The 25,641-nt window shown below is 43.7% G+C and overlaps 2 protein-coding genes across 7 annotated transcripts in view; one reads left to right on the top strand and one right to left on the bottom strand.

The window, feature by feature from the left end:
- The window catches only part of KIF11 (kinesin family member 11), a 43,277-nt gene extending 39,677 nt beyond the window's left edge, over positions 1–3,600 (bottom strand). For all 3 annotated transcript variants that reach the window (XR_004988088.2, XM_036438556.2, XM_036438557.2), the window contains exon 1: positions 3,285–3,600. Coding sequence is in view for 2 of the 3 variants with exons in the window: in XM_036438556.2 (XP_036294449.1) it covers positions 3,285–3,361 (77 nt within the window). In the remaining variant the exon portion in view is untranslated. The remainder of the gene's footprint in view (positions 1–3,284) is intronic.
- Positions 3,601–13,927: 10,327 nt separating this feature from the next.
- Positions 13,928–25,641, top strand: part of IDE (insulin degrading enzyme) — a 72,776-nt gene continuing 61,062 nt past the window's right edge. For 2 of the 4 annotated variants that reach the window (XM_036438559.2, XM_036438562.2), the window contains exon 1: positions 13,928–14,108. In XM_036438559.2, coding sequence (XP_036294452.1) covers positions 14,011–14,108 — 98 coding nt within the window. In that variant the 5' untranslated portion in view covers positions 13,928–14,010. Of the gene's footprint in view, positions 14,109–18,584; positions 18,603–25,641 lie in introns of those variants that run through there. The other 2 variants (XM_036438558.2, XM_045581905.1) reach the window with 2 other exon arrangements.

Here is a 25,641-nt window from a genome sequence, read left to right as displayed (position 1 = left end):
CTAGTGGGACAGTCTTCTCTCAACAAAGCAAATTATAAGCAGCAAGTCGAAGAAATTTACCTTCAGCTTATTTGTAACCACTGCTAATAACTAAAATGTTCTTAACTTGGGATAATGAACTCTGAAGTCTTTATTTTCCAAGTTGTCCTTCCTCTCAAAAATTCTTTATGGGCCGAAACCGGTTTGGCTCAGTGGATAGAGCATCGGTCTGCGGACTGAAAGGTCCCAGGTTCTATTCCGGTCAAGGGCATGTACATTGGTTGCGGGCACATCCCCGGGAGGGGGTGTGCACGAGGAGGCAGCTGGTCAATGTTTCTCTCTCATCAAAGTTTCTAGCTCTCTATCCCTCTTCCTTCCTCTCTGTGGAAAATCAATAAAATATTTTTTTTAATTCTTTATGGATTTAATACAGAATCACAATTTTGTTTTCCATTTGGTAACTGGTGTCATATTGGGTTACTGTTTAAGGAAAGATGGTCTGAGCCTGTTAAAAAATACAATGATATACTTTAAAATAGATGAATAATTCAGATATGTTAAGACCTAAATTGCCTAAGCACTTTAGATTAAAATCCCCAAAATAACTTAAATCCTAAAATCTTTATATTATGTTCTCAATAGGGTTTCTGCCAACCTGTAGAAGAGTATACAAAGAGGAGAGGATGTTTTGTGTATGTGTGTGTCTGTATCAATGCTATTTCCTGCCCTAATCAGTTTGGCTCAGTGGACAGAGCGACAGCCTGCAGACTGAAAGGTCCCAGATTTAATTCCGGTCAAGGGCACGTACCTTGGTTTCGGGCACATCCCCAGTAAGTGTGCAGGAGGCAGCTGATTGGTGTTTCTCTCTCATCAATGTTTCTTTTTTTTTTTTAATTATTATTGATTTTTTTACAGAGAGGAAGAAAGATAGAGTTAGAAACATCGATGAGAAACATTGATGAGAGAGAAACATGATCAACTGCCTCCTACACACCCCCCACTGGAGATGTGCTGGTAACCAAAGCACATGCCCTTGACCAGAATCAAACCTGGGATCTTTCAGTCCACAGGCCTAGGCTCCATCCACTGAGCCAAACAGGTTTCGGCAAAACATCCTTTATACCATACAACCTAAGCACTTTTCATTAGTGATAAAGTAAAATAAATTTATGGGGATAATAAGCACAAAGTTCAGGGAAATGTTTAACTCTTGGAGTAGAAGAAGAAGGTTGGGGAGAGGGATGAATGCACTGATGCTCCAGCCGTAATGACTATTTTTGTTTCTAATCTGGGTGATAGATACTCAGATGTCTATTACAGTATTCTTTCTTTTTTTTTAAAATATATTTTATTGATTCTTTACAGAGAGGAAGGGAGAAAGATAGAGAACTAGAAACATCGATGATGAGAGAAACATCGACCAGCTGCCTCCTGCACACCTCCTACTCAGGATGTACCCACAAACAAGGTACATGCCCTTGACCAGAATTGAACCTGGGACCTTTCAGTCCGCAGGCTGATGCTCTATCCATTGAGCCAATCAGGCCTATTACAGTATTCTTTACAACTTTTTATAGGCTTGACATATTTTGTAACAAAAATAAAGAAAATAAAACCACACATCAATGTAATATTGCCTGGCTTTATTTAACGGATCAAAATAATCTAAAATTTTTCATTTGTAAAACAGGCTGCTATTTTTTTAAAAAACCATCAAAACTTAAGCAACTATTAACAGAAGCCCTAGAATGCAACTGAATATTCGACATAAGGTTACCACTAAACTTCCTCTCTGGCAACTAGATTAGAATCTAGTTTTAAGCCTTTTGATATCTACAATTAAGTCACCAAAACAAACTAAACAATAACCTGGGAAAGTCCATTGACACATTTTAAAAATAACATTTAATTTTAGAATACTTTTGGATTTACAGAAAATTTGCTGAAGATGTTAAAACAACAGCAAACAATGAAATATGCAAAACACACATTCACCGGTAAACTGTGGAGAGCTCCTCAAAAGCTGAATAAATCAATCTCTAATTTAGCAACTGTTTGTTCAAGTGTGTTTTTCCTGTACCATCTAATCTTAAGGAAACAAATCAGGGGAGAGCTGACCACCTCCATCCACCATCCTGAGAAGGCTGTCTCCTTTGTTCTAGGAAAGACCGACTTGCAGCACAAGCCGATGGCTATCCTGGCTTAAGCAGTCTCCTTGCCCTCTTAAAAACACAAACTCACTCTGTAACTTAATTTTTAACATTTAAATACAGTGGTGTTTCATAGGGATTAAGAAAATATTGCATCTAGAATAGACAGGTGATTGGTTGCATTTTTTGAGGTGATAAGGAGGATGGCGATCCCAATCTAAGTACTAAAACATCTGCCAAATGGCTATTCAGGAGTGGCATATACAAGTGACACTTAAATCTTTGTCGACACTACTTTTTTAAAAAGAACGCACTTTGCACTAAAAACAGCGATCAAATTCTCCTTCTGAATACAGCTGTTAAACTATATAACTTCCAACACAAATATCTGGAGGGGACCAAAGATTTGCAATTCCAAAATGCGCCTTTTGGGATTTTGATTTGAGGCTGGTTATTAATGACTCTCGAGGGGGGGGAAAAACCCTCCCCCTTACCTGCCTAAAAGAGTTCAGATACAAACACCGGCTTAAAGGAAAGGAGCATTCGCCTTAGTTAGTACCATGATATACAATTAAATGTAGCAAGCACACAGAAATGGAGCGAAGCCAGTTTGTTGATCTTCATTCTGTGTACCTGCTTCTGGATGGTCCAGCAAGACTTTGCTTTTCCCTCTACCCGTATCTTGTCTCTTCCCCTTTCAAATCCTACACCCCTGCCCCCTTCTCCTTTGTCCCAAGTGGCATATTAAACCGTCAATGCCCAGTGCATCTTGGAGTCTCATACTCTTATGGCATCCCTGCCATATACTTCCATAATAAACTCTGAACATTCTCTCCTGCTAACCTGTCTCATGTCAATATACTAGCCTCGCTGGGAGGCCTTAGGAGGTGCAAGGGGGAATGTCTGTGTCTCTCCCCCCCCCCCCCCCATATCCTTTCTTCTGAGAAAGACACTAATTGACTCCTCACGGGGACAAGTATCACTTTAATTCCACAGAATGCGGAGGGGACTATGAAGCACAAAAGGTGAGGTCCCATCCGAAATTTTTTTTAAAAAATTATTAAAAAAAAAAAAAATCCCTCTCCTCCGACCGCGCAGGAGAGGGAGCCCAGCAGCCAAGCCCGGCGTCCCGGTTCCCACCAGGCTCGCCCTTACCTGCATCTCACCGCCACCTGGATGTTCTTCCCCTTCTCCTCTTTCTTCTTCGTGGAGGAATTCGGCTGGGTCGCCATGACGGGGACCTCCGAAAAAACAAGGCCGGCCGGGTCCTGGCGCGGGCTGGGATGGATGCCCACCTCCCCAGCCCGGGGTGCTGGCTGGGCGTGGGCGGGGATCGACGGAAGCAGCCGGCGTCCCCGCTCTCCGCGCCGGGCTCCGACTGGCCCCGAGGTAGCCCCGCAGCGGCCGGGACCGTCACGCCAGCGATCCAGCCCCCGCCAGATGCGCAGGAAACCGAGCAACGACTAAGGCGCCTCAATTTGAAAAAAAAAGAGCCCCGCCGCCCGGCCAATCGCAGAGCGGGCGCGCAGTGCACCATGGGACGCGGCGGCGGCGTCACCGGAGCCCCGCCCCCCGGGGCGTGGCCCACGGGAGAGCGAAAAGCTGGTACGTCCGTGCGGGGCTGGAGCTCGTGGTCCAATGAGAGAGGCTCAACGGGAGTAAACAAGACACTTCAACGCGACCTTGTTCGGATTGCATAACCTCTCTTAAACCAGAAGGTCTAAATCTGCAAAATAAAAATAATAATAGCAACCGTTTCAGAGAGCTGCGTGAGGATTCATGAGCTAACAGGGGTAACATAAGCATAGAGGGAGAGCAGGTTTAGTAAGTATTCAGGAAGACTGGCCATGATTATAATTATTATTAAAGAATTGACCTGGCAGCCGTGGCTCAGTGGTGGAGAGTCAACCCGTGAACCGGGAGGTCACGGTTCGATTCCCCTTTGCGGGCTAATCTCATTATTGATATTACTATCTATCTCTCCCTTTTTCTTCCTCTCTGAAACCAATGAAAAAATATATATATACATATTTAAAAAAAGAATTGCAAGAGGGTGCTACAGAAGCACAGAAGAGAGATCCAAAGCGAGCCCCTTGTCGGAGGCAGCGTCCAGTATAGTCTTGAAGAATAGTTAAGAGAAAGGCTAGCACGGGTACCAACCCCCTGATGAAAGTCATTTTTTAATGTCATTGCTAGGACTCCGGATAAGTTAACTGATGAGAAGTCATTGCCATTGCTAAATGATTACAAGCACGAAAGGATGATCGGATTTGCGGTTTCTGACATTGATTTTGCAGGGACTGATGCAGACTCAGGGCGTCTGAAAGAGGTTGCGCAAACGACGGCCGTAGTCAGCCTACAAATCCCAGCAGGCAGCGCGCTCAGTGACCTCTGGCTTTCCGCATGCGTAGTAGGGGCGCCTTGGCGCACAGGCTGTGATTCAGCCCCTTTAGGTGTGCGTCCCAGTCAAGGAAATACTGAAGTATGGGCCTTCGCCATAGCCGGCCCTGGAAGCTGCGCTGCTTGGCTACCCTTAGCACACAGGAACCTAGATATTATTTTAGTTTCTTAAGTTAACCGCCAGATGGAGTGGAAAGCTCTCACGCCCCGTATCCAGATTCATCTACATCTAAAGCCTCGATCGCAGGTCAAAGGAGATTATGCAGAGTCAGATGTCTACTGATAGCTCCTCCTTGAAGGCCCACCGGCATCTCAAAAACGGAACTATTCAAATCGGAATTCTTTATCCTCCTATCTCCACCCTCATCTTTCTTATCTAGGCAGATGGTGCTAACCAAACCTTTGTTCTCCGTGTCCAGTGCAGTTCTGTTAGTTTTATTACATCTGCCCACCACCCTAGTTCAAATCTCTTTTATCTATTTCCTGAACAACTTGTGCTCTTTTCTCTACATTGCATTCACTCAGCAAAGAAAAGGATCTTTCTCTTTTTAATATGTTTTCTTATTCATTTCAGAGAGGGAGAGAGAGACAGAACGTCAATGATGAGAGAGAATCATATAGATCGGCTGTCTCCTGCAAGCCCCCTATTGGAGATGGAGCCTGAAACCTGGGCATGTGCCCTTGACCAGAATCGAACCCATGAACTTCAGTCCGCAGTCTGATGCTCTATCCACTAAACCAAACTGGCCAGGGCTGGTTTATTCTTGTATGTGCCCTAATGGTGTAGAACCCGAAACCTTGGCCTATTAGGACTATGCTCTAATCAACTGAGCTACCCTGCCAGGGCTGTTATTTTTGTAATAATTGAAATCATTACATTTGTAGTTTTACATCCTGAATTTTTATTTGACATAATTTAAGCATTTTTCTTCATAAACAGTTTTGTTTGTCTGATCTTTTAAGGCTCTTAAACAATACCTATGCAATTCTTCAGTGGACAGTTGAGGTGCACTCAACTTTAGCTATTTATTTTCTTAGTTGCCAGAATCATGTTGGCTTCTGTTTCTGTCTGTGCGTATGAATGCCAAAGACAACAAACAGCATGTATGTCTGCATGTGCTTATAAACTGAGGAAAAATACAGTTCATGGACTATTCATACTTACGTATAGTTTTCTCAAATCCAAATTTTGGTTATTGTTTTTAGTGTGTTAATAGTAGCAAATATTAGTTGGGAGAGAAAAGCAAAGAAGTTGTTCTCTGACCTTTTGTCAGACCCCGAAACATGCCAGAATCTCTCCTGTCCTAGGCTTTTGTGATGGATGCTCTAACTGACTCATTCTTATCTTCCAAGTCACAATTCAAATGTCACTTCCTCAGAGAGACTTTCCCCAACTACTCTATCTGAAGTAGCTCCTCAAAGCCTCTCACAAAACCCCACTTATTTATTTCTCCACGTAGCAAAAGGAGATTTGAAATGTTACTCCCCATGTTTTTCTTTCTTTGCCACACTTCAGGACCTTTCCTAGAGACCAAAGGTGTCCAGGAGAATTGGGGTTCTTTTTAAATATATTATATATACACGGAGTGGACAGATTACTATGATCTCTAAACGCATAATAATCTGGCCATTTAGCGGTGTGTGTGTGTGTGTGTATACATGGTACATGGGTGGGGGGGTCTGGCTAGCCTGGCCAGGAGGAGGGGACATGGGTGGTTGGCCTGCCTGCCTGCTGGTCAAACTCCTGGTTGTGGGGACAATGTGCATATTAGCCTTTTATTATATAGGATATATACTGAGAGGCCAGATTATTATGCATTCAGAGGTCATAATAATCTGGCCACTCAGTTTGTGTGTATGTGTGTGTGTGTGTGTGTGTGTATAATTGATTTCAGAAAGGAAGGAAGTGGAAGAGATAGAAACATCAATGATGAGAGAGAATCATTGATTGGCTGTTCCCTGTACGCCCCACTTTGGGGATGGAGCCTGCAACTTGGGCATATTCCCTGCTGGGGAATTGAACTGTGATTACCTAGGTCAGTGGTTGGCAAACTTATTAGTCAACAGAGCCAAATATCAACAGTACAACGATGGAAATTTCTTTTGAGAGCCAAAAACCAACTTCTGCGCATGGGCCACAAAGTTTCAGTCTCAGTGTACCTGCACAACCGCATGTGGTGTTTTGTGGAAGAGCCACACTCAAGGGGCCAAAGAGCCGCATGTGGCTAGCCAGCCAAGGTTTGCCAACCACTGGCCTAGATCAATGCTCAACCACTGAGCTATGCTGGCTGGGTAAGAATTGGGGTTCTTATAGCAGGAATGCAAAGAGAAAAAATATTCAGCATCTGTACCTTTCAAACCAAAACCTAAAGGGAAGCCTCTGAGAAGAGCCTAAATCAGTGGTTGGCAAACTGCAGCTCGCGAGCCATATGCAGTTCGGGTTGCCGCTCTGTTGACGAATGAGTTTGCTGACCACTGTGTAAGACATTACCCTTACCCAGAAGTTTTGACTTCAGGTTAAAGACATTAGTACATTATTAAAATGTTTTTAAAGTGTTTTTCCCTAACACAGTGGCCTAAAGCAAGGTATCAAAAGGAGAAGCAGATGACTGGCCCTACACAATTTTTTTTTAAATGTTTTTATTGATTTTTTTTTTTTTTGAGAGAAAGAGGAAGAGAGAGAGATAATATAAACATCAACAATGAGAGAACCATTGATCAGCTGCCCCCTGCACGCCCCCAACTGGGGATTGAGCCCACAGCCATGTGCCCTTGGCTGGAATCTAGCCCGAGACCCTTCAGTCTATAGGTCGACACTCTACTCACTGAGCCAAACCAGCTTGGGTGCCTTCTACAGTTTTTGAACTCTAGTTGAGAAACTGTGGGTGGAGCATTGGAGGAAGAGAAAGTGATGTAGGAGGAAGAAGCTGATGGAGATCAGAGGCCATTTGGGAAAAGAAAAAAAAATGAGGGAGAGGAATTCCAGGAGAGGATCTGGTGGGGAGTTAGCCCAGGAGAAGGGCCAAAGAAATGGGCTCTCCATTAATAACTGCCTATGTAGCCTGGCCAGCATGGCTCAGTGGTTGAGCATCAACCTATGGACCAGGAGGTCTAACCTTTGATTCCTGGTCAGGACACATTCCAGGTTGCAGGTTTGATCCCCAGAGTGAGGCATGCAGAAGGCAGCCAATCAATAATTCTCTTTTATCATTGATGTTTCTACCTTTCAAATATTCAACCCTATGCTCTTCCCACCTACACTGTCCAATGCATCCCTTGATGAAACCTGACAGCGAGAAAACTCACTCTGGTTAACCTAATATCATTTTAATACAATACAAAGTGGATTGCTCTTTTCTCTGATGTAGCCTCAACATCTACTAGTAAAGCAGGGGTCGGGGAATGTCCAGCTGACAGGCTATGTAAGGCCTGCAAAATCATTTGGTCTGGCCAAGGCATTAGGGATGAGTTAATTAAATATTTGATCAAATATAGCAGGCTAATTTTTTTTTAATTTAAAAAATATTTTTTAAACTTTTAACCAGCAAAAGACATCTTTTATTTATTTTATTTTATTTTTTTGGTCTTTTTAAAATTAAATTATTATCTGTGTACATATTTTAACATTGCCCTCCCCCCATACATACCCTCCCTCCCCAGAGTTTTGTGTCCATTGGTTGTACTTATATGCATGTATACAAGTCCTTCGGTTGATCTCTTATCTCCCCCAGATCTCCCTCCCCTCCCCATAGAGCAGGCTAATTTTTAAGTTGATAATTTTTGTGTGGCCCTCAAATGATCCAAATGGCACTTGGCAGCCGAAACCCGTTTGGCTCAGTGGATAGGGTGTCAGCCTGCGGACTGAAGGGTCCCAGGTTCGATTCTGGTCAAGGGCATGTAGCTTGGTTGCGAGCACATCCCTATTAGGGATTCTCTCTCATCGATGTTTCTAACTTCCTATCCCTATCTCTTCCTCTCTGTAAAAAATCAGTAAAAAAAAAACTATATATATATATATATATATATATATATATATATATATATATTTTTTTTTTTTTTTTTTATTTTATTTTTTTTTTTTTTTTAAATGGCACTGGCAGAAAAACGTTTCCCCACTCCTGACTAAAGCAAAGCCTGGGTCTGTATTTGTTAAATGGACAAATTAAGAGTAGTCTTAAAGATGAAAATATTATCAATTTTTACATCAATATTTCAAGTACTGTTCTTAAAGTACCTCAAACTGACTTTTAAGGACTAGCAAGTATGAATCATTTAGGAAAACTTTAAATAATTTATAATTAATAAATCACTTATCTATAAACATTCTTAAAAATTCATGTTGCTTTTAGGTATTTCATTACCATAGAGCTGTACTTAAAACAAACATTATGAAAATTTTTGTCATGGAAATTTTCAAACATATACCAAAGCAAAGAGACAAGAATAATAAATACCCCAGGCATCTATTACCCAGTTTCAATAATTACCAGTTCATGGCCAATACTGTTTTATCTATACTTCCCCTTCTTTTCTGATCATCCACTGAATTATTCTGAACCAGATCTTATGCATAATATTATTTCATCATATATATCAAAAGACTCTTTTAAAAAAGCCACAAACATTCCCTAAAAATTAACATATAATATCATAAATACCTAGTCAGGGCTTTTACTTTTCTGATTGTCTCATGTTTCTTTTCCACAATGCATTTGTTCAAATCAGTATTCAAACAAGAACTAAACATTTCATTTGGCTAATATGCATCTTGTGTTGTTTTGCATTCTCGTTCTGTTGGGTATATAGGCAGAGATGGAATTGCTGGGTCATAGTGTATGCTTATGTGCAGCTTTAATAGATACTACCAGTTTAACACGGCCTATTTGTCTGCTCTCAGGCCATGATAATATTATCTCAGTTTCTATAGCTTAATAATAATAATATTTGGTAGTGTAAGTGTTCTAGATTGTTCTTCCAGATTGGCTTGGGTTTTCCTGAGCTTTTTCATATAAAATTTTATAAACATCTTGTCATAGCTTGTCAATTCTAAGTCCCCTTTACTCTGTAGACTTCTCCTTTCTTCTTTTAAAAAAATAAGAATATATATATATTTAAGAATATGCTTTTTCTTTTTTTCTTTTTAGAGAGATAGAGGAAGGGAGACAGAGAGGGAGAGAGAGAAACATTGATGAGACATTGATTGTCTCCTGCACACCCTGTACTGGGAATTGAGCCTGCAACCCAGGCATATGCCCTCACCAGAAGTGGGACCAGTGACCTCTTGGTGCATGGAACAGACTCAACCAACTGAGCCATACCAGCCTGGCAGTCCTTTCTTTTTTATTTTTAAATAAATAGGGTCATTTGTCCTATAGTTTCTCAAACACTCTAATGTCACTGCTTGTATCTTTAAAATGTGATTTAATTATTGTCCTCTGTATTTTCTATAAATAGTAGTTACATTTTCAGGACTAATCAGATTTAGCAAACATGTATTTGACGAGCATTAATTTAACTAAGCACTGTGCTTGCTGCCAGGTGATATACAAGAATGACTAACGCCCTGGCCAGTGTGGTTTGCTTGAGCATTGTCCCATGCACCGAGAAGTTTGATTAGAGAGGTCTCCAGTTTGATTCCTTGTCCCGGCACAGGCTGGAATTTCAGGCTTGATCCCCAGCAGAAGGTGTGCAGGAGATAGCCAGATTGATGTTTCTCTCTCCCTCTCCCTTCCTTTCTCTCTAAAATCAATAAAAAAACATATTTAAGCCTTAGCCAGTTTGGCTCAGTGGATAGAGTGTCTGGCCAGCGGACAGAGGGTCCCGGGTTCAATTCCGGTTAAGGGCACATACCTTGGTTGCAGGCTCCTCCTGGGCCTGGGCCCTGGTCAGGGACGTGCAGGAGCCAACCAATTGAAGTTTCACTCTGTCTTTCCCTCTCTCTTCCACTGTCTCTAAAAAACTCAATGGAAAATATCCCAGGTTGAGGATTAACAAAAACAAAAAGACATATTTAAAAAAATGACTAAGATATCATTCCTAATCTGCTTCTTAAAAGTATGAAAGGCTAAAATCCAAATAATTGCCTTTTGAGTGGCAAAGTACTCTGAAAGCTCTGATCAGAGAGTGGATATTTATACTGGGGTATGCGAGAAATAGAAATAAGGTAAAGTTTTATAAAAAACTTTTATTTTTCAGTCTACAGGCCGACGCTCTATCCACTGAGCCAAACCGGTCCCAAAAAACTTTTATTTTTAAAAAAATATATTTTTACTAGAGCCCGGTACATGAAATTTGTGCACAGGGGTGTATGTCCCTCCGCCCAGCCTGTACCCTCTCCAATCTAGGACCCCTTGAGGGATATCTGACTGCCCTCTCACAATCCAGGACTGCTGGCTCCGAACTGCTCACCTGCCTGCCTTCCTGATTGCCCCTAACCACTCCACTGCCAGCCTGATTGATGCCTAACTGCTCCCCTGCCAGCCTGTTTGCCCTTAACTGCCCTACCCTGCAGGCCTGGTCTCCCCCACTCCCAACTGCTCTCTCTTGAAGGCCTGGGTTTCCCCCAACTGCTTTTTCCTGCAGACCTAGTGCCCTCAACTGTCCCCCCTTGCAGGCCTGGTCCCTCCCAACTGCCCTCCCCTGCTGGCTATCTTGTGGCGGCCATCTTTGACCACATGGGGGCAGCTACCTTATATGTTGGAGTGATGGTCAATCTACATATTACTCTTTTATTAGATAGGATAGAGGTCTGGTGCACGAGTGGGGGCCGGCTGGTTTGCCCTGAAGGGTGTCCCAGATCAGGGTGGGGGTTCCCTTGGGGCATGGGGCAGCCTGGGCAAGGGGCCTGTGGTGGTTTGCAGGCTGGCAACGCCCTCCGGTGACCCAAGCAGAGGCCCTGGTATCTGGGATTTATTTATCTTCTATAATTGAAACTTTGTAGCCTTGATTGGAGTCCAAGGCTGGCCAGGGAGTTTGGAAATCTTGGCTTCCTCCATTGCCAGGGAAACCCAAGCCTCCTGCTCTCTCCGTGGCCACAGCCATCTTGGATGGGTTAATTTGCATACTCATTCCTGATTGGCTGCTGGGCATGGCTTGTGGGTGTAATGGAGGTACGGTCAATTTTATTCTTTATTAGATAGAATTTATTTCAGAGAGGAATGGAGAGCGAGAGGTAGAAACATCAATGATGAAAATCATTGATTGCTTTTCCTGCACGCCCCCTACTGGGGATCAAGCCCACAACTTGGACTGGAATCGACCTTTCAGTATGTAAGCCAACGCTCTATCCACTGAGCCAAACCAGCTAGGGCAAGGCTCTTTATTTAATTTTATTTTTATTCATGTCAGAGAGAGGAAAGAAGCAGGAGAGAGAGAAACATCAATGATGAGAGAGAATCATGGATTGGCTACCTCCCACACGGCCCGTAACCTGGGCATAATCCTGCCTGGGAATCAAACCGTGACCTCTGTGACCTCCGGTTTATAGGTTGAGGCTCAACCACTGAACCATGCCTGTGGGGCAAAGCATGCCATTTCAATAGGTCTTAAAAATTGCTAGAGCACTGACAATTTACGGTTGTTATAACAATCAATTAGCTGTGATAGATGCATACGTTGGAGTGAGTAGAGGGTGGGGATAGAGGCTAGAAAGGTGGGGTAGTTATTGGGTTGAGTGGTTTCCCACCAAAAGATATGTTCACCTCCTAATCCCAGGAGCTTGTGTTACATTATTTGGAAAACAGGTCTTTGCAGATGTAATTGAGTTTAGGATGAGATGAGATCCTTCTGGATAACCTGGATGTGCCTTAAATCCAATGACAAATGTCCTTGTAAAAGACAGAAGGAAAAAAGATATGCAGAAGAGAGGGCAACATCAAAATGGAGGCAGATTGATGTGGCCACACGTCAAAGAAGCTGGCATCTACCAGAAGCTGAAAAGTCCTGTAGGAACTGTGGCCCTGACATCTTGCTTTGAGGCTTCTGGCCTCTAGACTGTGAGACAATAAGTTTCTGTTAGGCCACCAAGTTTGTGGTAATTTGTTACGGCAGCCACAAGAAACTAACACAGGCGGGCTGGAGCTAGGATGTAATGTGGTGCAATTTTACCTTGCATGTCACTAGGAGCCCTTCCTTATACCCAGTACCTCAGTTCTCGTCTACCCAAGGTTTGCCTTTAGCTGAAACCCTATTGTAAAAAAGATCTCCTCTACCTCTTTAATGAGGCATCCACTTGATCAAAGAACCCTTCTCCTAATTCCCATTTGTAGCAATAATAGGATTCAGAGCAGCTTTGGGTTGCAGTCTTCTGTCTACCACATCAGAAACCTAAACCACATAAGCAAGGGAGTGACCCTAATCACACTCTTCCTTAAAGACCTTGTAAAATAATGCAATACAAAGTCAGATTCATAACAATTATTATGTTTTAAATAATATGTTTTTATTGATTTTTAGAGAGAGGAAGGGATAGGGATGTATAGAGAGAAACATCACGCATCAGCTGCCTTCTGCCTACTGGGGATCAAGCCTGAAACCTGGACATATGCCCTGACTGGGAATCGAACCAGGGACCTCTTGCTTCTTGGGTCGAGGCTCAATCACTGAGACACACCGACTGAGCCATAACAATGATTAATTAGGTTGCTCTTGAATGCAAAATACCATAAAGCCACCAGGGCAAAAAAGTTTGGTCTTACAAATAGTGACTCAAGTACACTGACCATGGTTGTAGTACTACCCGTATATGCGGGTTGTTGTGTTTGAAATAGGAGTACTTTCTCCTCTGGATATAAAAAGCCCACAAAAGCCTTGTTTTGCCGTGGCCTGTCCCATAGTCACCTTACTCCCTGAAGGGCAGCTAGGTTCCCCAGGGTCCCGGCCTCCCACTGGTGGACCCCAATAGTCTAACTCCCTCCTCCAAACGCCCCTCAATTTCCATCCAGTCCGCGGTCCACATCCCTACGAGGCTCTAGAGGGCGCCCGCGGGCCTCTCAGAACCGAGGGCTTGTTTTCTGGGCGGCAGCCTAGTTGGCTGACCTTGTTCCGACACCTGCGCGGCGGGGCGACAGCCAATGGGATGGCCGCCCCCGACACGGCCCCCGGTGCTCACCCGGTCCCCGTGTGCCCCCGGTCCCCCCGCTTCCCCCTACCCTCTTACAACCTACCCCCGTCTCCCCCTACACACAGCCAGACACACATCGCCGACCCTCCCCGCTAGGTAAAGCCCGGACGCCGGGCTCCCACAGCGCCCCGCCGGGCTCCATCCCGCCCGCCCGCCCACCCGCACATCCAGACCCGGGCCGCGCGCCGCCCGCCGCCCGCCGCCCCGCCCAGTCGGGCGCCAGGCAAAACCCGGCGCGGCCGCCGCTCGGGGCTCCCGGGAGGCGGCGCGGCGCGCGCACGGGGCATGCGCGGTGGCCGCCGGCGCTGCGCGCTGGGAGGAAGCGGTCGTTCGCGGTGATCCCGGCGGCTGCGCCGGGGAATGCGGTACCTGCTCGCGTGGCTGCTGCACCCCGCTCCGTCCGGCGCCTTCCGCTCGGCCCTCGGCGCCCGCCTGCCGCCCCCCGAGCGCCTCTGTGGGTAAGTGGGGCGCAGCGTTCGGGCCTCGGGGCCCGCGGGGTCACCGGGGCTTGGAGCTCGGCTTGCAAAGTGGTGATTCAGCACTTAGAGCCGCCGCCGCCGCCGCCGCCGCCCCTCACGCCGCCCGCCCGCCCGCCCGCCCGTCCCGCTGGCCTGGGCCCCAGGCGGCCGCCGTGAGGCCGCTCCGGGGCCCGGGAGGGCGGCTCGCCCCGCGGGAGCGAGGGGGACGGCGTCCCTCGGGCCGGTGGGGGCGGACGGGGGCCGTGGCCCGGGACGCGCGGCGAGAGTGTCATGAAGTGCGGGGGCGCGGGGCGCCGGCCCGGGCGCGGAGGGCTCCCCCGGGCCCGCTCCCGGCCTCCGCACCGCCCTGTCCATTGCCTTGGGGTCCAGGGAGACCGCTTTCCTCTGAGCCCCGCTGCCTCCTTAGTGCTCACTACTCCCCCGACATGCCCGCCCTGGGACCGGAGAAGTTCGCGTGCCTCCGCTCGAGCGGCCGGTCGTGTTTCTGGGGGCATTTGGGAAAGAAGACCTCGGGATCCATCCCAGCAGCAGCAGCTAGCTAGCTCCCTGGGTTTGCTCCCGAGCCAACCGAAACCCAGACAGACGATGCGATGTCCCCACCGTGGCAGAGATTGTGGCCCACGCCAGGATTGGGACGCAGGTGTTTTGTGTGTTTTTTTGCCCACCGGAGGCGTGCTCCCTGCACCCCGATGCCCTGTGTGTGCACTGGATGTTGTCCGCCTCGGAGCGAACGCTGAACACCCTTTACTGTGAATTAAGAGGAACGGGGAGAGGCGGGCAGTAGTCTTGTCTTGCCCTACGTCGTTTGAACCTACCCGCCTCCGAACCCTTCCTCTGGCTTTAGTATCTAGGACCTATCAAGTGTCTCTAGACCACCCTGCGTTGAGTGCTAGTGATCCACCTCCCAGGAACTTGGTCTTGGTTGAAGCGGATTGTCAGCGAGAAAGGGTGTTTGAAGAGGGTGAGAGGATGTCCAGGATGGGCCGTGTGTGCTTTAGGAGCACACAGTTCGGGGCAGAGAGAGAGAGGAGGGGGTCTGGGCTGACCCTTGCGGGAAGGCAGGAGAGGGTGGTTGTGATCCAGCCCAGGTGTGCAGACTAGTCTTGTTTCTTGAGGGGTTGGGGGGCGGGGGACCGTGAGCAGATGAGTCCAGTTGCAGCCTTTAGAGAATGTCCGTTGGGGGGAATTAGAGGAGGAAACAAGTCCTGTGTTATAAAAATTAGGATAATGCTAGCCTGGGCTTTCTTCCAGGGAATAGGAGGTAGGGAGCCATTAAGTGTTTTTTGAGGTGGGGAGTGATGTAATGAAGCCGGTGGCTTAGGAAATTAGTTTGGTGGCTGTGTGCAGGACGTAAGGGAGCAGAGAGCTCTCAGGCGGAGAAACCGGTTGGGACTCAGTCTGGACCGCCTGATCTGGATGGCAGGAATGGCACCAAGAAGGCTTCCTGTAAATAAAGGATCCGTGGAACTTGTTTTTCCTCCTCTATTTCCCTGCAGTGTCCGCTACACCATGCTGAAAGATCCCTGAGTTCAGAGAATTGGGGGTGATCAGCATAGACAAGGTACATCCCTGGGCCTCCTTCAAGTCAGAACAATTGTTGTTCTTACTTTGTTGCTTAAGAGGCTGTGTTGAGCTTCATATGGCCTCCAGTGTGCAGAATTCTGGACTTCAAAGAAAGCATTGATTTTAAGTTTTATACAACTGAAAGGTTTGTATGGGCGTACCTACAATTCAGTTTTTCTCTATGGTTTTTCTCCCACGGCTCTTCGCTTCCATTGGTGAAGTCCAGAGGGTTGAACTGAAGTCCAGAGGGTTGAATGGCCAAGAGCTTCACGATACAATTGTTTGCAAAGAGAGAGACTCAGGAGATTCAAAGCATAACGAATGAGATGAACCACCTCGAATGCTCCATGCTAAAAATTTTTTTAAATATATTTTATTGATTTTGTACAGAGAGGAAGGGAGAGAGATAGAGTTAGAAACATCGATGAGAGAGAGTCATCCATCAGCTGCCTCTTGCACACCCCCTACTGGGGATATGCCCGCAACCAAGGTACATGCCCTTGACCGGAATCGAACCCGGGACCCTTCAGTCCCCAAGCCAACGCTCTATCCATTGAGCCAAACCGGTCTTGGCTCCATGCTAAAAATTAAGAAAAATACAGGTCCAATCAAAAGGATCTGGGTGTAGTTTTAAGAAGGAAAGTTCTGACATCTGAAGCTACCACATATTCACATCTTAAGGAAGGAAGTGATCAACCCTCCATGGTGGAAAGAATGTGCTCACAGGGATGGTTCCACAGCTGGTTATTGGAAGAGCTGGGATTGAACTCATGCCTGTTTGGTCCCAGAGCCTGAGCTCTGTTTCGGCATTCATTTCCTGTTACTGCTTGAGAAAGATCTGATTTTTTTTTAAAAAAACAAACAAACATAATAGTCTTTTAAAAAATATTTTTATTGCCGGGACCGGTTTGGCTCAATGGATAGAGCGTCGGCTTGGGGACTGAAAGGTCCCGGGTTCGATTCCGGTCAAGGGCATGTACCTTGGTTGCAGGCATATCCCCGGTAGGGGGTGTGCAAGAGGCAGCTGATCGATGACTCTCTCTCATCGATGTTTCTAACTCTCTATCTCTCCCTTCCTCTCTGTACAAAATCAATAAAATATATTTAAAAAAAATATTTTTATTGATTTCAGAGAGGAAAGAAGAGGGAGAGAGATAGATAGAAACATCAACCATGAGAGAATCATTGACTGGCTGCCTCCTGCACTCCCCCTATTTGGGAAGCCCGCAACCCAGGCATGTGCCCTTCATAGGAATCAAACCCTTCAGTCCACAGGCCCTCGCTCTATCCACTGAGCCAGACCGGTTAGGAAAGAGATAATCTTAAAAGCATTTGTATAAAGTCATTTCATTTTGAAAAGCAGCCTCGTAGCCGAAACCGGTTTGGCTCAGTGGATAGAGAGTCGGCTTGGGGACTGAGGAGTCCCGGGTTCGATTCCGGTCAAGGGCATGTACCTTGGTTGCGGGCATATCGATGACTCTGATTGATGACTGTTCCCTCATCGATGTTTCTAACTCTCTATCTCTCTCTCCCTTCCTCTCTGTACAAAATCAATAAAATATATTATAAAAAAAAAAAAGCAGCTTTGTTGTCTTCTGTTCAATCAGATTGGATATATTTGGGCTTTGTGAAATGATCTGAACTATTGGGGGAACCTGGAGGGAATAGCCCAGTCCCTGGCAACCACTTAAAACACTCGGCATCCGTCATCTCATTTTGCAGGCAGCTCTCCTTTGCATTTCTCTATTCTCCAGGCTTTGGAGACAGTGCTGTGCCAGGTGGGATTTAACTAGCTATTGATTCAGGATTCTAAAATACTTGTAAAAAGTGAAAGCTTTCAGTTCAATAGTGAGTAGTTCCACTCCTTTATCTCTGGCTTTTTATTAACCATTTCCACTTTTGTGTTTTGTTATTTCAATTTATTTTGGAAGGCAACAGCACTTATATCACACTACTCTTCCTTTAAAAGTAGGACTTACAAAATTCTTATAGAGTTGAAAGCTTTAAAAACTTTTATTCTCCCCTCATCAACTATATAGTTTTCCTTTGCCTACTAAAAAGTATGTAATTGTTAAAAAAAAAAGAAAGAAAGAAAGAAAAAGGAGGGGGAGGACTCATAAGCTGCTCTCTGAGGGGAAGATATCCCACTCTGCAGTCTTGTCTTTACTGAATGAATGGTCTTTCAAAACCAGCTTCCCATTGATTTCCCTAATTTTGTATATGTTGATGTGACCATTTTTGTAGTTTAGCTTGAAAATTGGTGTAACTTTTTAATCTCTCTTTTTCCCTCCACCTATTTTCAAGACCAAACTCTCTTGAGTCTTTCATTCTAGTTTCTTGGCATAAACTTGGGTCTTCTATCACCATCCTAGTTCAGATCACCATCATTTTCTCTGATCTCTCACATCTACAAGTTTAATAACTGATTTTCCCAGCCTTCTGTCTTCCTACTATTTAATGCTAATCATCAGATTAATCCAACTAATGTACCACTTTTCCTATGCCATTGTCTTAGACACCATCAGTGGTTCTGCACTATTTCTAGATCAAGTCCATACTCCTTGACCCAGTTGTTGTTCTTGTACCTCCCACCATTAAACCTAGTTTTTGCTTGCTGAGACAGCAGGAGGTGGGTTCACTCTTACCTAATAGTCTTGAGTATATGCACATGGCTTTTATGGATTGGTTACAGTACTATTTGGAACAGTCCATTCTGATACACATCCTTTAGGGGCTGGATGAGAAGGTGTTCCATTACTAGTCTTTGGCTTGCATTGCTATAGGGATTCTGGAGCCACAATGCCTGGATTCTGCCATTTACTTCTGTGAGTCCCAGTACCCATTACTTCCCTCTTCAGTCTTGTTTTCTCATCAGCAAAATGGGGACAATAAATAGTGTCTTCCTCACAGGTTTGTAGTGAGTTTTAAATGAGGAAATGCATGTAATGTGTCTGTCTTCATCATGTAGTTAAGTGTTTAGTAAATGTGGACTAAAACAATAACAATGCTATCATTGCTATGAAGAGAAGAAAGTGTTATGTATTTATTTCCAGACACAAGAGCACAGATGCAGTTTCAAAGTAATAAAAGTTCACTTTGGGCTTATAAATTTAGTAAGCAGAGCCTTGTGCATTAAAGTCCTTTAAGTTTTATCTTTCCAAGGATTCTTTCTGTACTATTCTGAAAAGTTCAAAGAATAAAGATCACCTAGTATCTATTATCCATAGTAACCATACTCAACATTTCTTTGAGTATCCTTCCAAAGATATAGTCTCTGTACATAAAATAAACTTTTTAATTTGGTGGTGTGGTTAAGAGCATGTTGCTTTGGTGTCTGAAGACCTAGATTTGAATCCTAGTTCTCTTATTTAATGCCTGTGTGGCCCAACCAAATAACTTTTATGAATATTAATTTCCCATGCAGGAAAAATGAGAATCAAAGGGTCTGTGTGAGGGCTGCATTGAAAGTATAATTCCCATAGAGTTTGTGCTGTGCACGGTACTGACTACGGGTTCAGTAAGGGTCTGTCCCAGTGCTCCTCTCTGAGGCAGATTTGACTGGTGCACTAGATTGCTCACTCAGGGACAGGGTTTCTGCACATCTCTCTTCTTTATCATCAGTTTTACCCCTCTTTTCATTTAAGCCTTTTTTGTTTGTTTGCTTAGATTTTTAAAAATAAATAAAGAAATGGGAGTTTAAAGCAGATAGCTTTGTGTGTTTTGAAGCTATCTCATGGTTTTATGTGGATCAAATTGGTTGTAGTGATTCTCATCCATTATTTTTTGGATAATAAAGTCAGAAGTATAAACAAGGGTCTTTCATTCTTGACACTATTGACATTTTGGGCTGGATAGTAATTCTTTGTGGTAGGGACGGTTCTGTGCAATGTAGGATGCTGAGTAGCATACCTGTTCTCCGCTCACTAGTTGCCAGTTGCGCACTTCAGTTTTGACAGTTCATTTGGGACGCATTGCCACATGTCCCTTTGGGGAGCAAAATTGACACCTATTGAGAAACAGACTATAAACTGTGGCTCACATATAGCAGTTACAAAGAGATAATTATTTACCTGGTTTTCCAAGTCTTGATAAGTACTATCCTATTACTAGCTTGTCTAGTCAATGTTTTTGACCTCTGGAGATGACAATATGCAACTGGAATATGCATGAGTCTATGTTAAGAATGTTAGTAATAATATGGTGGGTTATTGAGGTTATCTATTTGCATCTCACCTCCCTAGGACCATAATTATGATTATGATTATAATATAAGGTTACCATTTATGGTTGCCAACTTTGTACCAGAGACTACCTTGGTGAAGTTCATTTATATCTATATAACTATTTTATAGGAGAAATGCCGTAAGTGCTGCCCAAGTATAATGCAATTTTAGGTGCCTCTATCACTTTAATGGACCCATATGAACACTTCATGTGGCTCTTACTGGCAGAGTTAAATGAGCTCACAAGCCATATTTGACCAGAAGAGTCCAATAGTATCCGGGATCCCGGCAGCAAAGTGGTCATTTGGTAAAGGTGAAGGTTTATAATTCCTTGAATCCTGGCTGGAAGTGGTCAGTGGATTGGATCAGTCCTGGCATGGAGAATGATATTAAGGCAGAGTGCAGCTCAAGCTTCCTGAACCAGCATTAGCTGAAGAGGGCAGGATTCTCCTCCAGTCAGAACCAGAGTGGACAAACAGATGGAACTGAACCTCAAGTAGAGATACACACAGAATACAGAATATGTGTGTTTGTGGTTTGCCTTCCTTGGAGGGCTGTCTTGAGAGAATTAGTTACAGGTTGGTAACTCTTCCTGCCCTGTGATTTAAATGAATCTTTAGAGACCCTGCCAGGGATCTTTGAGCTGTTCTGCTGCTCTGGGATCATGGAGCATCTGTGAGCATATGTAAAATTCTGAGTTTAAAGAAATGTTTACTATATATATTATTCATTTTGTTTCATTTTAAAATAAAGAATATATTATTCATTTTGTTTCGTCTTAAAGAAATTCTGGTAGGAATGTAGTGGTATCCAGTTTAAATCCTGGCTTGTTGTTTGATATAAATGTTGAAAAATTGTTGAGGGAAGAATTTATTTAAAGCTTAATCACTGTGGCCTGTTGCTCAGTGTTTAGGACATCTGCCCAAGGACTGAAGGGCATGTGCCTCCATCGCAGGTTTAATATCTGGCTCCGGTCCGCCTCTTGTGGGAGGCAACCATTTGATGTGTCTCTTACAACAATGTTTCTCTCTCTCCTCCCTCCCACTCCTTCCTACCTTTTCACTGTCTTTAAAAATCAAAGATACCGGAAACAGGTTTGACTCAGTGGTAGAGCGTTGGTCTGCGGACTGAAAGGTCCCCGGTTCGATTCCAGTCAAGGGCATGTACATTGGTTGCGGGCACGTCCCCAGTGGGGGGTGTGCAAGAGGCAGCTGGTCAATGTTTCTCTCTCATCGACGTTTCTAGCTCTCTATCTCTCTCCCTTCCTCTCTGTAAAAAAAAAAAAAAAAATCAATAAAATATATTTTTTAAAAATCAAAGATATCTTCAGGTGAGGATTACAAAAAATAATAAAGTTTAATCATTTTGCTTTTTTTGATTACATTTATTGCTCTGTCACTTTTAATTGGTTGCTGGAAATATCGTTTTACTTTTTAAATCTTAATGAGTTTAAAGTAAGTAATTTCTAAAATTAGTTTTCAAATCTTAGCATGATGAGTAAAGACTTGATTAAAATATTTAACATACTTTATTATTGACTTAGTTGACTCATGCTGTACTTGTGGCCAGAATGACATCAATAGAATTGCTTCGGACACACCTGAGAAGGTTTAGATAATTATCATGTTAATTGGACTATTATTTCTTAGTGAGCCTTCTCTGTTTAGCACCTGTTTGATATGGATAGCTTCTTTTTATTATCCCAGGGTATTGTTTCTAGGATGACTTTTGGTGATTGATATTTATAGCCTTGAATAATTCATACCTCCTCCCCCTTTTATTGTACTGCTTTATGATGTTTTAAAAACTTATATATAAGTGTTCAGCTTGATGAATTTACACACACCGTATAGCCAGACCAGTACCCAGAAGCCTCTCTCATTCATTCTTCCTAATCACTACCTCTTACCCGCCAAGCTAACCACTGTCTAAACATAAAGGCATAGCTTGTCCTTGCACTTTATATATATCGATAGGGAGGATACAGTATTTATTCTTTTGCATCCAGGGTCTTTCAACCTTTTTAGTGAGATTCATCCTTACTTTTGTGCTTTATTCTAGATTATTCATTTTCATTGTTGTATACTATTTCGTTGTGTGAGTATGTCACAGTTTATCTTTTTACTGTTGATGGACATTTGATCATTTCTAGTTTTAGCTATTATGAATAAGTTACTATGAAGATATAAATGCAGTTATTTTGGGTGTATATCTAATACATGAATTGTTAGGTCATATTGTCAGTTTTATATATACTTTATATAAGTATGTACTGCCAATTTTTAAATAATGATTGTGTTAATTTGCGTTCCCACCAGCAGTGTATGAGAGGGTTGCCCCAAAACTTCTTTATCAAACCTGCTATTTTCCAACTTTTTCATTTTAGCGTTCTGGTAGGAATGTAGTGATATCTCAGTTAAACTCCTGTGGCAAAAATAAGCAGTGAATTTGGGCCATCTTGGGGCTTTAATCTGTCACACTGTTATTGGAAAGAGGTCTACTTAGGGCTGCCAAGTAGTGTGTGGGTTCCTGACTTCATGCAGGAAAAATTTCAGGAGTCCAGGTGACTATGAGGGAATGTTTATCAAAGCTGGGTACAGTAAAACAAGAAAGAAAGGGCTTAATATAAAGCAACAGGGAAGCCTAGGCTGGGCTGCTCTAGCTCTCTGGGAAGTCAGAGCAAAGGGGGTTTGGGGGACACATTCAGAGCAAGCATGTCAAACTCGAAGCCCGCAGGCCACATGTGGCCCACAATGAATATTTTTATCGCCCAGCCAATATAACGGTATGTAAGAAACGTTTTAATAAAAATTTTGTAACTTAATTTTTACAATATTCTTTTATACATAATTATCAATAACGAACTACAACATTCGCTAATGACTGATGACTATAATCGTGTTGCATTCATATTTCTCTTACGCCCCTTATGTGCAGGTGCACTATTTCTCTCCACTAATACTAGCAGCGAGTATTTTAGCAGCCAATTGCCATGTCATTATTCTTGTACTGACTTGTTTGGTGTGTACAATAGAAATATTTTGCTTTCGGAGAACAAGAAAAATAGATTTATTTGTATTATGCTTATTCATTTGTGCAGTTATTCATGATTGTTAAGTTAATGTTCAAGAAAATTTATTAAGCCAAAACCGGTTTGGCTCAGTGGATAGAGCTGTCAGTCTGTGGACTGAGGGGTCCCTGTCAGTCTGTGGACTGAGGGGTCCCGGGTTCGATTCCGGTCAAGGGCATGTACATTGGTTGCAGGCACATCCCTGGTGGAGAGTGTGCAGGAGTCAATGATTCTCTCCCATCGATGTTTCTAGCTTTCTATCCCTTTCTCTTCCTCTCTGTGAAAAATCAATAAAATCCATTTAAAAAAAAGAAAATTTATTAAAATGTTCTATTTTATGTTAACGATTACTCATTATTTCAGCCCTTTGTATTCAGTATGTTTCTATTGAAATAAACCTACTTTTCTATGAAAATTGAAGCTTTTGGGGTTTTTTTGCGGCCCACATAAACTTAAGCCTTGTTTATTTGGTTCGTGTTAGCCTTTGAGTTTGATATGGTTGCCTTATAGCAGTGATTAGCAAACTGTGGCTCGCGAGTCACATGCGACTCTTTGGCCCCTTGAGTGTGTGGCTCTTCCACAAAATATCACAGCCTGGGCTAGTCTATTTTGAAGAAGTGGCGTTAGAAGAAGTTTAAGTTTAAAAAATTTGGCTCTCCAGGCCGGGAGCGGCAGTGGCCAGACCCGGAGCAGCTGGTTGTGGAGTGGACCAGAGCAACAGAGGCCAGGCCCGGAGCAGCCCGCTCCTCGCCTGCCCCCGCCCCACGGCGGCCTCTCAGACATGGCTGGAAACTTTTGTGGGAACTTGAGGGTCTGCTGAATCAAGTGATGAAGGCTTAGATCTGGATGTGTTGAGTGTTGATAGCGCTGGGGTGTTGATCTGTGAGTGCCTTGTGTGGGGTCTGGATGAGGTTGGTTGATCTATTTGGAAATGTCTTGTGTGAAGTGTATCCTTGGGCATGTGGAGGTATTAATTGATTTGAGAAAATGTTAAGTAACTGATTTACTATCTGAAAAATTTAAAGTTCTGAAAGTTTAAAAAAAAAATTGGCTCTCAAAAGAAATTTCAATCATTGTACTGTTAATATTTGACTCTGTTGACTAATGAGTGCCGACCAGTGCCTTAGAGTGCAGGAGATGCATACTTACTCGAGGATAGTGGGTGGAAGAAGAGGAGCAATGGAATGGCTGGGCTGTTCCTCTATAGGAGAACACTCAAACTTTTTAAAGTGGGGGCCAGATCATGGTCCCTCAGAGAGCTGGAGGGCCGGACTATATGAACTACTAATTCCTACTGTAACACCTCGGCTGCGCTCACTGCCCAAAAAACCTGGCGGGCCGGATCAGACTCCTCTGCAGGCCGCATGTGGCCCGAGGGCCGTAGTTTGAAGACACCTGGTCTAGAGGCTTTATCTCTCTCACACACAGGAATCTTAGGGGAGGGTTTCAACCGAAGATTCGTGTTTTCTAGGTGTGCTCCTACAGGGCTGTGGTCTTCACTAATTGGTCAGGGCCACTCAGGGTCATCAGTCATCGCAGCCGGTGTCATCAGTCCATTTTTTTTTTTTTTTTTTTTTTGCTGCTTTTCTGGTCTGGAGCTTAAATATCTGAGGCCTAGATGTTATTTCTAAGGAAGTGACTTTCTGTATCTGCTTTAAATTGCTCTGTCAGTGTTTCTAGCTTTCTGCTCAGTTTCTCTCTTCCATTTGTTTTGGCCTATCTCAACACCTTGTTCCTACTTAAGCTTCGCTTGTTTGTCTTCCCCTGAGTAGAGTTCTTTTGCTTGGGCCAAACATGACCTTCAAGCTACGCCCAGAATTGCCCAATACCTCCAGAGAAGAAAACAGATGATGATCATCAGCTTATCTCTCAGCTCAACCCTTTCTGGAATACCAGTCCCTCTGATCCTTATTGCTTATACAACTCTCCAGTACCTTTAGAAATGTGATTTTTGTAATTTATTGTGGCTTTTGTAGTTATTGAAACTGAATCAGGTTGCCATGACCTATTATATCCTACTCAGAAATGGAAGTTGTCAGTTGGGTGTTGTGATTTTTTTTACATACACAGTCATGCCAGCCATGAATTATGTTAGTCTGTCTCTCCTCTTCCTGTCACATCTATATGTGTTTTCTTTTTCTTACATTATTGAACTGGCCAGTGCAGTGCTGATAGAAGAGATTGTAGTATCTTGTTTGTGGGGATGAAGGGATATTCTCCCTTTTATTTTAGTTTGGTGACTTTTTATTTTAAGGATATGAATGAATATTGAATTTAGTTAAGTATTTTTCTGTATCTACTAAGATGATTACTATTAGATCTGATCAAATCATTGAATTGATACCCCCTCCCCTAGGAACTGACCTTTAGGCCACTTCACAATGGACATTCCACTTGCTAAGACCATTATCTCTCCCCTCTGGAGTTTCCCAGAATCTGGGCCTGCACAGAGAATTCTCCTCTCAGAAAAAGCCCACCTAGAGTCCTTTAAAAACTTCTGACTCCCAGTCTCTGGGGCTCAGCCAACCTAGTTCATATGATCTAATAAATTTATAATTCTTCACCCCTTTTGGCCTTGGGCGTTCTTCCTTTGGTGACCATAACAATTACATGGTTGGTTTTTTTTTTCTGTTCCTATGGTTTAATGCAGTGTTTC

This window comes from Pipistrellus kuhlii, unplaced genomic scaffold (assembly GCF_014108245.1).
Source record: "Pipistrellus kuhlii isolate mPipKuh1 unplaced genomic scaffold, mPipKuh1.p scaffold_m20_p_15, whole genome shotgun sequence".
NCBI classification, from domain to species: domain Eukaryota; kingdom Metazoa; phylum Chordata; class Mammalia; order Chiroptera; family Vespertilionidae; genus Pipistrellus; species Pipistrellus kuhlii.
Note: the sequence above shows the minus strand (reverse complement) of the source record. Positions and strands in the feature narration are given on the sequence as shown.